Here is a 12,422-nt window from a genome sequence, read left to right on the forward strand (position 1 = left end):
TTTTGGGTAAGATCTAAGTTATATATTGACCTGAGTGTGGCCTGAGTGTGTTATTTGGGATCAGAAGAACCTATTAGTTGAAGAAATTGGTTTTAAAGAACCACTCATCTCTAAGTCTAGTGTTTTTGGTGGTAATACAGGGACTGGAATGTTTAAGGAAACTGCTTTGATGACTTCTTGTCACTGCAAAATACTGTCTTTAGCTCTCTTAAATCTATGGGTTGATGGAAAATTAGCTTCTTCAATCCATCAGTGACTGACTTGTTTCCAACATGTTCTTAAGCAACTACTAAAGAAGTTTTAGTTTTCTGAAAATGAGGAATAATCTTCTCTTTAGCCACTTTCTTCACCAGCTTGGAATCTGGCCCTGAGCACTTTTGCCAGACTTTCAAATTGTAAAAGTCTTCATGGTGTGAAACATGTTTTCCAAACATATGTGAACTACTAGATTGTCATCCGTGTCTCTCCTCCCCTACACACCAAGTATTTTCAAGTGTGTGGTATGATGGCAACGTCTCTGGAGTCAACTCACAATTTGCAAACATATACATGAAAGGCCTGGTTAAGATAAAGAGAAACACTTCCTCTCACTTTCTAGCGGCAGCATCTAAAGGTGTGACAAAGATTTATTTCAGTGTGAGGTTATTTACTAACAGCAATTTTTTCAGTGGTGTTGGACTTTTGGTTGAGTAATGTAACAGCTACCCTAGCGCCATTGGCAACAGAATTTAGCTACACTTTTAATAGATCTTTTCTCAACTCAGAATACATTCATGCCAAATGCAGGGAGCCCTATCAACACTTCTCACCCAACTGAAATTTAACAAGCCCAGAGTAAGTCGATACTCAGGCACATCTGACTGAGCAAAACATTCCTAAGGTAAAGGAAGTCACAAGGTCTTAAATATCATATAAAAGAGATGAGTTGACAAAATTACACACACACTTACTTGACGTGGTTCTGAGGTAAATCCTTTGGGCTTTTCTCCCTCCCTTCCCAATTTCTAATGTAAATGTACATTTGTGTTGAATGTAAAGAAGGTTATAAAAGAAAAGCTTGCAGAGAGAAGTACTTACAGACAAAACAAACCACAATCAGTTTCCTTATTAGGAACAGTATGCTTCTCATAACCACACAGCACTAACTCAGCAAAAGCAAGCCAGTGGTTTCTTACCAATCTCCACGTACAGCAATTCTGAGACTGTCAAAGTTAACTGCAAATAATTTCGCCAGACATTTTTTCAGTATCACAATATGACATTCCTTGTAAGTTAACTAGAAATTAAATATTTGTTAATCTGAGGTGGGTTCATAACTTGAGCAGCTAAATGGTAAGAGCAAACATTTTCTTAATTTGCCAAGAAATGGCTGTTGTTCTGTTATTTCTCCACAAACAGACCTATTTTACATCCATCCTGTGCACTGAGCAAGTCAGGGGCTTGTGGAAAACACAGCATATGATCATGTAATAAAGATTATATGATAGTGCAGGTGCACAAGAAGGCAGAATGAATGGTTGCAACTGTTCCATCTGGCATTATTTTACCCTGAGTGCTTGACTTTGCGGCCTAAATTTTTTTTTTTTAATTGTGCATGCAATTTCCAAGGTTTTTTATGGGAGATAAAAGGTAAAACCAAGATTTTGCTACATACAACTGTAACAAAGCTCAAATCCATGCATCATAATTATTTAAATCCTGAAACTTCACCACCATAGCCCAGGCTTCTGCTGCTTGAGCAAGATACATTAGCTGGCAGCAGGAGAAGGTAATTATTTCATTGAAGGTGATGCACTGCGGGTAGTAGTTTTTGGGTCTGGGGAAGAAGACTAACCCCAGTTATCGCTCTCCTCCCTGGAAGTGGGGAGCTCCTGGCCATGACCCCTGGGAGGGAGGGCATGGGTTGCTGGAACCAGGTGTTGGTCCAGGGTGTTTGGGGCAGCTTGGCCTGGTTCCTTCCCATCAGCCCCTGTCCTGGCAGCTTCAGGCATTTCCAGCACAGTGCGTGCTGGTTCTGCGTTGGCAGCAGTGTGGGCCTGACTTAAAATGTTCACGTATTCAGTTATTTTGGCATGTTGCTATAATTTTCCTGAGCAATGCAAGTGACAAAAGGGAAAAGGCGATTTTCAAAAGTTTCTCAGAGCAAAACCTAAAAAGACAAAGAACAGCACTTTTCTGTTTGGAAGGCTCTCTCTTCTCAGAGGCCTACCACAAACAAACAATGAAGTTAGAGCGTCTGAAAAAACTGGGTTGCAAAAATCTTTTATAATGAAAGTGTTAGGCAGCCTAAATATATGGTGCATTCAGCTCCACCCATAAATTATTTTGCCTGGTTTTGTTGTACTTACTATGTATTTTTTTTAAAGATACAGACAAAATGCCTAGAACCCTTGCTAATCCCAAACTTATTTTCAATGTTTTCATTTTTGCCTCCAGCTATTCCAATAAATAATTCTTGGAATGATCCTTATACTGCAAAGAGAAATGGCTGCAGTATATGTATTGTATGGTTTTTATACCATGTTACCATTTTTTTTCTATTTTAGATGAAAGCACCAATATTAAGCATATTAATTCATTCCAACAACATCACACATAAAATATGGGTTTTGACTGCTTGATCAAACCTGGCATGAGCAAGAAATTGTCTTTTGTCCCCAAAGCACATATTAAAATTCTCAACTAAAATCCCAAACTCCACTAGAACCCTACAAATCTTATCATTCTCTTACATTCCAGGTATTTTCCATTTATACCAATTCTGTGTTTTTACTTATGCCTATACAGGGACTGTGTAGTAACAAGCCAACTAAGAGGTTCTTTTCCTAACTAAGATCCCAAAGGCATAAGGTACTTTTTACATAAAGAAATTTCATTTAATAAATAGGGACGAAGTCTTTAACAATATGGAAAAAAAGGGCAAGCAGTACATTAAACATACACTATTAAGTTGGGAGGCGTGAGGAACATTGAGAACTGAGCAATGATGCAAATTATATTAGAAATAAGGTCTGGACACATGAGAAACAACCTGGAAAAAACCAAGCTAGTATTATACAGTACGTGTAGGGGAAAATAATGCTGCACAATAAATGGAAGAGAGAAACTTGCAAGGTAATGGTGAGAGAAGATCTAAGGGATGTAGTGGATTGGATGAGAGCTTGCAGTGTAATAAATGGTGTGAGAGGGAAGCTAAAAGCAATTTCAGGCTACATATGAAAGAAACATCACTTCTTAGACTAAGGAAGTGATAGTTTTCTATATGGCATAGGTGAATTCTTATCTACAGAGGCCCTCACTTGAACCCTTTTAAAATGCACTATGGTACAGTAGTTATCTTTGCCACTCTAACAGCATTTTCCCCTCAAACTTATACTGCTGAGGGAATTCTGCACCCCCAAAATTTTTTGCACACAATATTTTAAAGATTTGCAAAATTCTGCAAATTTTATTTGTCAATATATAAATGTGGAGGCTCCAACATAGCAGTGGGGAGCACTAGCTACTGGTTGCACAGAGGTCGGGTATCACCCTACATTCTCTCCTTCACCCTCGCCCCCGAGACACGGACTTGGCAGTGAGGCTACACACAACCCTGACACAGCACAAGGACTGGCCCTGCCCCAGAAATCCCAGGGGGTCCTGTTCCTCCATACCAGGTGCACCAGGTGCGGGCAGGCAGACTCAGCCTGGCAGAATCCAAGTGCGGGAGGGGCCTAAGTGTTGGGGAATCCAGGTGTGAAGAGAGAGGGTTCTGTGTGGAGCAATCTGGGTTGGGGCAGCTCAGTGGGAAGTCTGGGTGCAGGGGGATCTGGATGCACAGGGGCTCATTGTGGGGTTCTGGGTGTAGGGGAAATGAAATTCTCCAAGGAGGGGGATCCAGGTGAAGTTGGTTAAGGTTTAGCATGGGGGAGGGGAGAGCTTGGTGTGCGGAGCTCAGCAGGGGGTCCAGGTGCTGGGGGAGTGGGGCTTGGTGAGGTGGGGGGCCAGGTGCGGGGGCGGGGAGGGCTCATCAGGGTGGGCCAGGTGTAAGGGGGAGGGCTGATCATTGGGGTGGAGGTATGAGTGCGGGGGGGGGGTTCAGTGGGGAACAGTCTGGGTGCAGGGCTGGGGATGGGGTGCTGGGGGGAGGATGGGACTTGGCAAGGGGTCTGGGTGCAGGAGGCTGCAGATTCAGGGGATGAGACTCTTCTGGGGGCAGGAGGTCTGGCTGCACAGGGGTTGGGTGGATGGGGGAGCAGGAAGCTGGTGGGGAGGAGGAGTGCGGAGCTTCCTGCAAGCGGGGGAGGTTTCTGGGAGTGGGTCTGACTCAGCCCTGGCCCCAGCTGCTCCTTGCAAGGGAAGAGGAAGTCCCGCCCCTCTCCCACCCCCAGCCCAGCCGGGTAAGAGCCACTGGCTGGAGCATCCCCCTTCCCCCTTCCCCCTTCTCTCCTCCCGCCTTCCCCCTTCTCTCCTCCCCCCTGGTGATTTACCTCTCCACTGGCTGCTCCGGGTGCCTGAAACATCGCGCAGTGGTGCAGAATTCCTCCAGGAGTAATAGTTAGAATTGGAAACACTGAGGTGATGTTAAATACTGTGAATTTTTTTAAGGTGGTAGGTGATTACTGACACTGATGGGACCTTCATTGCCAGAAAGCTGTTGACAATTAGGAGGGAAAGACAAATCCTCCCTGCCCCTCACCTGAACATTTAAAGGGCTGAAAGGATTCATTATTGAGGAAAGATTAAACTAGATGGATCTTGACAACAAAGACAAGGAGGGAGAAGTGTGGCAGTGAAAGAATTAAAGCCTACCAGCATTTGAAGAGTGACGGCCAACAAGCTAAGTCACTTATTTAGGGTGTTCCAAGGGAGTATAACTGAATACTGGGAACAGCCAGGTGAAAATAAAATTCAGACTGAATATCAGTTAAGAGTTAAGGAGGTAACGAGATTGTGGAATAGCTTCCCAAGGGAAATAGTGGAAACTCCAACTACACAGGATCAGATGCTCAAGTGCACGCAGCGGGATTCACTCTACAGAGCAGGTGAGGCTTTAAAGCTTTAGTACCGTACTGCTTCCCTACAGGGACAATGATGATGATACAATGAGGATTCCGATCTCTCTCTCTTCCCCTCCCCCACCCCATTTTATAGGCTCAATCCTGACAAGGGATTAATGCTGTACCTGTCTTTGCTATTTCGATTACAAGCTTTCAGAGCAAGGACTATCATTTTGTACAGCACCTAGCACAATGGGGTCCTGGTCCATAACTAGGGCTCGTAGGTGTTACAGTAAGACAAATTAATAAATAATAATAACAGCCACAATGTCACCAATAGAATGGCAGCTGGCTGTAGTTTTTAACTGTATTTCAAATACAAGTGTAATTTAACTGAAGAAAAAACTGATAAGATTCATAATAGAGATTAACATTTCCCAGTGAAGTGAGAATGTCAGCTTGACATCTAGTTAACGAAGAAGAGTTCAGAGTACTTTCTGGTCCTATACCAGCCAGTGAGTCCCTTATGAAGTTTTGCGGTTGAATAATTAGGTTTTACATGTTTTTGAAAAAGTTTCTCTCTCCTAATCGGGGGAAACTGTTATGTAAAGGAAACGATCTTCAAAAGCATTGTCACATGCACAGACTGGAGGGAAAAATGTATTTATCTTCAGTCTTTCAGTTTCAGATATCTTAGGTGTTGAATAATACCGGGGGGGATTTTCTGGACTGATTTAAGTTTACTGTTTCAAGCAAAGATAGCCACTACTCTTTCTGCTAAAAGGATGCCCCTTTTGAACATCTCAGACCCCATACTTACCTGAATAGTTACAGACTGGTGCGTACTCAACTCTAACTATGGTAGGTTTAGACATCAATGATTATTTCCTGGAAGTTAAAAGCAAAATAAGCCTAATAATTGTGTAGATGGCGTCACATCTACTATTGAAGAGTGCAGGAGAGTAGAGCTTTGTAAGGGTTAAGTCAAGTCTCTTCTTAGAAATTCTTACAGTTCCCTTAAATATGTATCACTATAGAACCCCAGGATTAGGTGTTTAATAAATTAAACTGCTTCCCTACCTATTTGGCACACTACTGTACTATCAAATTCTCTCTTTAGTATTAGAAACATGCTTACTTCGCCCCTATGGATAGGCTCCCCTAGCCTGCAATAGCTGAATTCTCAATACGGACTAATTCCCCTTCTTCCTCAGTTTATTTGGGGCATTCAGTACATAATACCACTATTGCTATTTTGTTACCACCTATTTTCAGATCTATAAACTCATACTTTTTTTTTCTCATTGGCAAACAAACCTCCTCAAGGAAGATCAGGACCACTGATCAATGGTGAATCACAGGTTTACTTCCTAAATTCAATTAATCCGGGGGAAAGGTTTGAGGCATGATAATCTGAACTTCGATTCTTGAAGTACTTGTGTTTTACCAGCCCTCCTCTCCACTGTTGCAGACATGTTTTCAGTCTAGGAGCAGATTCGCTTTGCAGTAAGTCAACGTCTTCATTAGTCAGATGGAAGGATCAACTCTGAGCAACATGGCACTCTTCAAATACAATGTGTGAAAAGTATTGTCTCAATGGCATTCCAAACCCCCGCTAGACTGGGGAGCTAAAGACCATTAAAGGTAAACCCTAGTTTACTTCAGGCAAATGAAGAATGCCAACAATCAACTTTGTTTTAGTAACGTTTGAAGAGAACAATCCCTTTGAGCACCCCATGAACATCCCATATTTAGATGGGAGTCATTTAAGAGAGACACCCTTATGTGAATCTATCTTTTCTGGCACTTATCTGTTGCAACAGATGGCATAATTAGCACAGTCCATAGTGCAGTAGATTCTGTGAATCTACTTTAACCTACTTGGGTGGGTGTTTGATGTCAAAGCCAGTGCAACACCAGAGGACTATGGAATTACTCTGGATTTACACCTTGAACAAAGTCTGGCTTAATACGCATGACCATTTAAAAAGTTATTTTATTTTATAATACCAGAGACATTGCTGGCATAAACTCTGTCTCCCTCCTTCCCCCTATTAGTGTATTAGATTGTGTATTTTTGCAAATTCATACTCCCATTTCTTAACCAAGCAAAATTTATTAAATAAATAAGAGCACTACCAGTAGAAATGTTTTTCCATAGTCAAATATGCAACATAACTATTGTAAGAAGCTTAAAAAAGAGTGCTTACCGTAAGTGAGAATGTACAGTGGTTTTCCATTAGTGTCCATAGTGGTTAGGCAAGGAGCTTTTGGCGAAATGGTCCCCCATCGCTGCAATGCTGCTTCCAGAGAAGGTGGCCAATTTGTAACCACACCCAATTGTTCCCCACGCATAGCCAACATCTGAGCTCCCTCTGGCTTTGGTTGGTTTGGATCCGGCTGTTGAACTTATTATGAAAACAACAAAACAAAACCAACAGTTACTATATAAATTCTATGCCATGTTTATGCCCATGTAACCAAGAGAATAAGTTACCTTTGTAAAACAGCCTGAAAATAAAATGTTAGTACATGTGGAGAATACTGTGCCCAGTTTCATAAGCCCCCAGTAAATAAAATGTGGAGAAGTATAGTGAGTTAACTCGTAATGTTCCTACAACTGAGATGAAGCAATTAATAAATGGATCTATGGAAAGCATCATCCAAAATCCTTATGTAATTTCTTTTTGTCATATTTGTACTGTAAGCATAAGCAGCATGCATAAGTAAGTTTGCTCTTCAAAGAAAGACAAATCCTAGAGCTAGTCAAAAGTCACATCAAGGTAACTTTTTCCTTTAAGAAGAGATGGAAATTTTTCATTTTTCCTTGATTAAAAAAAATGTAGTAGCAAGGTAAATTGGTAAATAGTACACCGATTTAAGTTATATTGTATCATTCTGCTTTGCTATACACTTTTATTAAAATAATTTGACTTGCCACAGTATGGCAAGACATCATGGTCAGCAAGCTTATTTTTTAAAAAAGAATTGCGTAGTTATTATTCACTTTATTATTGTCTCTACTGCATTTCCAGTTATCATTTTCAATGATTTTATTAACAGATATGCAAGATGTGCATCCAACATTCACTCCTCCTCCTCCTCCTTCACAGACTGGGTCTTTCAGACTGACCCAGATGTGTGAAAGGAAAAGATGTAGCACACAGTAAATACTCTTAGAACAGAGTTTTTTCCTCCACTCCCTTTCATACACAAAGTGATTTTATTCTAAGCAGAGGTTCACTATAATCAGTACTACAAGTTGGGCAAACAAGATGGAACTATGATTTTACTCAGTGCATCCAAGTTCACTATAAGCAGGTCCCATTGCATTACTGCTCTCTCAGTGGCAGTCAACCAGCCTAGGACATGCCTACTAGAAAGTAGCAGTCCAAGACAAACAAGGAAACATTTTATCAAGTGTTAATTAGATTCCAAAACCTTTTGAAAAACAGTCATTTTACCTTCTAACAATTCCTCAAAGTCATCTACAAAGAACTCTCGTAATGGTGGTCGTTTGGGTCGTTTTAGGGTATTGACCAGCTGTTGAATCTTTGCTGACACTCTGCTGCTCACTGGTACTCCTGCAGAATAGGGATCAATGGAGATATCAGTAGACCGCTAAGCTGCGCGCCACCAGATGTCAGTTAGGGAGTAAGAAAAAGGCTAGAACTGCAATGCCACCACAGCGACAGTTTCATGCCGTACTGTGACTCAGCAGAATGTATTCAACATTAAGACATTTAGATCATGGTTTCAAAATGAACAGTGAAGTTTGGTTTAAAAAACAAACACAGAAACCCAAAAACAAACAACATAGCAGTTTCAGAAAGTGAATTAGAGTTAGGGGGGAAACAGCACGTGGGCTTTCGGGGCGAGGAGCACATTGAAGAAACATTCCCTGGCAATAATCTTTTTCAAAACGCTTTAAGCAGTCTTTGAGGTGACTTTGGTGATGGCTAGGGAGGAGACAGAAATTTAAGCACAGGCTTCTCTCTCAGCCACTGGGGTCACTGCATGACTAGAGAGCTTTCGTCACACTTGCAACTGAGACTACAGATTCAGTCAGCAAGGGAAGCTGGTCACAGGTTTTTATCTTGTCATTCATTTTGGGCTGCCTCTTACACAGTAGCAGACTTCTGTCCTGGGCCCTATCCTTCCCCACCCTGTAGTTGTTCAGATTGTCATGTTACACCTCTACCTCGATATAACGCTGTCCATGGGAGCCAAAAAAATCTTACTGCGTTATAGGTGAACCGTGTTATAGCGAACTTGTTTTGATCCACTGGAGTGCACAGCCCCGCTCCCCCCAGAGCGCTGCTTTACTGCATTATATCCGAATTCATGTTATATCGGGTCGCGTTATATCGGGGTAGCGGTGTACTTCATTGCAACTAACAGTGTAATCCTGGAATAGCCCTATAGTGAATTCCACTGGCCATTAGACAAGGATGTTTTAATAACAATCTTCAGAAGTTACCATATGTGTTTATACAGCACCAAGCCAAACAGGATTCTGATGGGGGCCCTTGGGCACCTACTATATATTCCTATAAAGTACTTTCCTCCTTACTTATGCTTGATAGAGCACTTCACCTCTGTAATGTACATATCTGCTCCTGAGTTCAAGCCTCTAACAGCATTGCAGAAGTATCACCTTCCTGTCTTTTCTCCCAGGCTAGCAACATTTTTACCACACTAGAGCAGTGGTCGTTTCTATAGTTGAAGACAAGTGTAGGTAAGATACTCTTGGTCTTAAAAGTCCCATCTTGGTTGCAATTTTGTTTAATCTGTTTTAGAAAAGAGGAGCAATAAATATGGAAGGTTTTACAAATAACTGTTTTTCAAAAAAAATATTCAGAAAACAAAAACTTTGCCCAAAAGTCACTTTAAGATGTAGCCTTATTGGTACATCATATACTCTGTCATTTGAAAACAGAAGAGCTTCATACAGTACCTAGTTTAGTTTTAGTTACACATCATTATTAAGTGAGATATACAGAGATTCGCTGTTTTATTTTATTGAACTTTAGCAAATACCAGTTTTTTCTATTGGGAATCTGCTCCGCTAATTAAGAAGCATTTATTCATGCCGAGTATTGGCTTCACATATGCCAGTTTATTTTAGGACTCAAAGATGCTGTAACTTTGCTTGTACGTGCTCTTCAGTGAAATGTGGCCAAAAGAAACAAGAAGCAGATGTGTACAGGAAACCACAAAAAAGGGGTAAGTTACAATGTTAAAGAAAACAATTGCTTTGTGACATACCATCACCAGTTTCCATAAGTTCAGCATTGCCATATTTTGGTGCCACCCTTGCTGTTGATCCTTGTGGTCTTTCTACTTGTATTGAGTGTTCTGAGGTGTAAGTAGTAACATCTGGAGGGGCAGAATGATTTTCTGTGAAAAATAAGTTAGAAGGTTTAACCATGTTCCTCTAGATTTGAAATGAGGGAAAGAAGGGAGTGGGGAGAAAAAGAGAGATTCCATTAATGTTCTTCTTACACAAGACCTGAAAAGCTGTTAAAATTAATCTATTCACAAGTTGTAAAGCACAATTATATCCAACATGGTTTTAATATTTGAAATTTTCACAGACAAAAAAAAGAGTTAGGTATCTAAAGGCATCAGAGCCACATAATACAGATTATAATCATAAAGGTTTGTTTTACTCCTCTCCTTTCCCCCTGCCTTTAATTTTAAATTAGTTTAATTTCCTGTGGCCAAATCTAGTTAGAAATAGACCCTGACACATAAACTTCTGATAGATTAAGGTACCAAGATTTCAAAATAGAAAAAAGCTACAACATGTTAAGTTCCAGCACTTGCAATTGCCAATGCAAATCAACTATAAATGCACTGCTTAAAATTCAAGTTTTAGTTCAAAGAGAACAATTTACTGTTGTATCAAGATTTTTGAAGTCACTGTACTGTTAGAAAGTGGATCTAGAGGAAGGAAATAAAATATGTTTATGTTTCTTTACAGTCTGCATGGACACTTTTCTTTCTTACCACTTGACTATTTTTAAACAGAGCTATTTCAATTCTCCATATAACACAGACTTGCCTTCCAAAAAGGCAAACATGATTTGATGTTTTGTCTCATGATGTCACTAAACTATTCCATGCCACTAATCTTCCTCTTTCTCAGCTTGGTTACTCAGCATGTATCCACAGTTTAAAACATCTGAAAATATAGTCTCACTCTGGATAACCTACAGATTTGTATCATAGTCACAGATTTTATATCATGAATTTTTCCAGGTTTTTAGCAGTGTTAAGTTTCCTGGGAACAAATACAATTCATGTTTAACAAGTTTTCAGTTTAATGACAATCACCCAGAACCTTCCAGACAAATAAGTCAGGGCCTTGTACTGCTGCCACTGAAGGCAAGAGGAATACATTCCTTTCAGTCAGGATAGGACCAGGCCTATTAAAGAGACAAGTAAATCAGATGATCTCATCAGACTCCAATATTATTGAAGATTTATGTTTATACTAAATTTGTCTCACACGCTTACAGCTTGCTTATTATATGAAAATGATTTCCCTTTGGAGGTTTGTGCAATGGACAGATTTGCTTCGTCTCTATTTCTGCTGTTTGGCTCCTAAACACTCTCAGTAACTACCATTTTTGATAATCGATGCTAAAAGTGTCTCCATTGTTTTTGTACTACATTATGGGTTTTTAAAATATGAATTAGTATAAAATAAGATATTCTCTGAAGGATCCTTAAATTCATCTTGTCTGATAACTGTCCTGTATTTAGTTGGTCTATACATACTTTTTAAGCACACTATGGTGACATTTAATACTTCTTCAGAATTTTCTTAACAGTTTGTAAAAATAAAGATATTTGGTAGATGCAAACTTTGCACAGATCTATAAATCTAGTATTCATGAAGTTCCCTTAAATATTTTCAGTAAGGAAGTAGCTTTAACAGGAGGCAATGTATTTCATTTATTCATTTCCTTCTATGACAAGTTATCCTTGGTTAAGCCAAGGTAGCCTCTTACCATACTTCCTATCTTTCCTATGCATTGGTATAGTTTGCTCTTGTGCCCTTAATAATGTCTTTTTTAAAAATTGCCAACTCTCCTGAACTCTTTTCTCCCTTAGACTTGCTTCCCATGGGACCTTACCTACCAATTCTCTGAGTTTACTTAAATCTGCCTTCTTGAAGTCCATTGTCTTTATTCTGCTGTTTTCTCTCCTACCATTCCATTGAATCATGAACTCCTATCATTTCATGATCACTTTCACCTAAGCTACTTTCCACCTTCAGATTCTCAGTTAGTTCCTCCCTGTCTGTTAGAATCAAATCCAGAATAGACACTCCCCTAGTCACTTTCTCCATTGTAGGTAACAAAAAATTGTCTCCAATGCATTGCAAGAATTTCTTGGATAATCTGTGCCCTGCTGTGTTATTTCCCCAGC

At 40.1% G+C, this 12,422-nt stretch overlaps 1 protein-coding gene across 7 annotated transcripts in view; it reads right to left on the reverse strand.

The window, feature by feature from the left end:
* The window catches only part of DIP2C (disco interacting protein 2 homolog C), a 474,517-nt gene that overhangs the window by 128,887 nt on the left and 333,208 nt on the right, over positions 1 to 12,422 (reverse strand). For 6 of the 7 annotated variants that reach the window (XM_039524922.1, XM_039524928.1, XM_039524926.1 and 3 more), the window contains 3 exons: positions 10,251 to 10,382; positions 8,447 to 8,566; positions 7,193 to 7,390 (listed from right to left, as the gene is read on the reverse strand). In XM_039524922.1, coding sequence (XP_039380856.1) covers positions 7,193 to 7,390; positions 8,447 to 8,566; positions 10,251 to 10,382 — 450 coding nt within the window. The remainder of the gene's footprint in view (positions 1 to 7,192; positions 7,391 to 8,446; positions 8,567 to 10,250; positions 10,383 to 12,422) is intronic. The other variant, XM_039524924.1, reaches the window with a different exon arrangement.

The sequence above is a fragment of the Mauremys reevesii genome, linkage group 2 (assembly GCF_016161935.1).
Source record: "Mauremys reevesii isolate NIE-2019 linkage group 2, ASM1616193v1, whole genome shotgun sequence".
In the NCBI taxonomy this organism is placed as follows: Eukaryota; Metazoa; Chordata; order Testudines; family Geoemydidae; genus Mauremys; species Mauremys reevesii.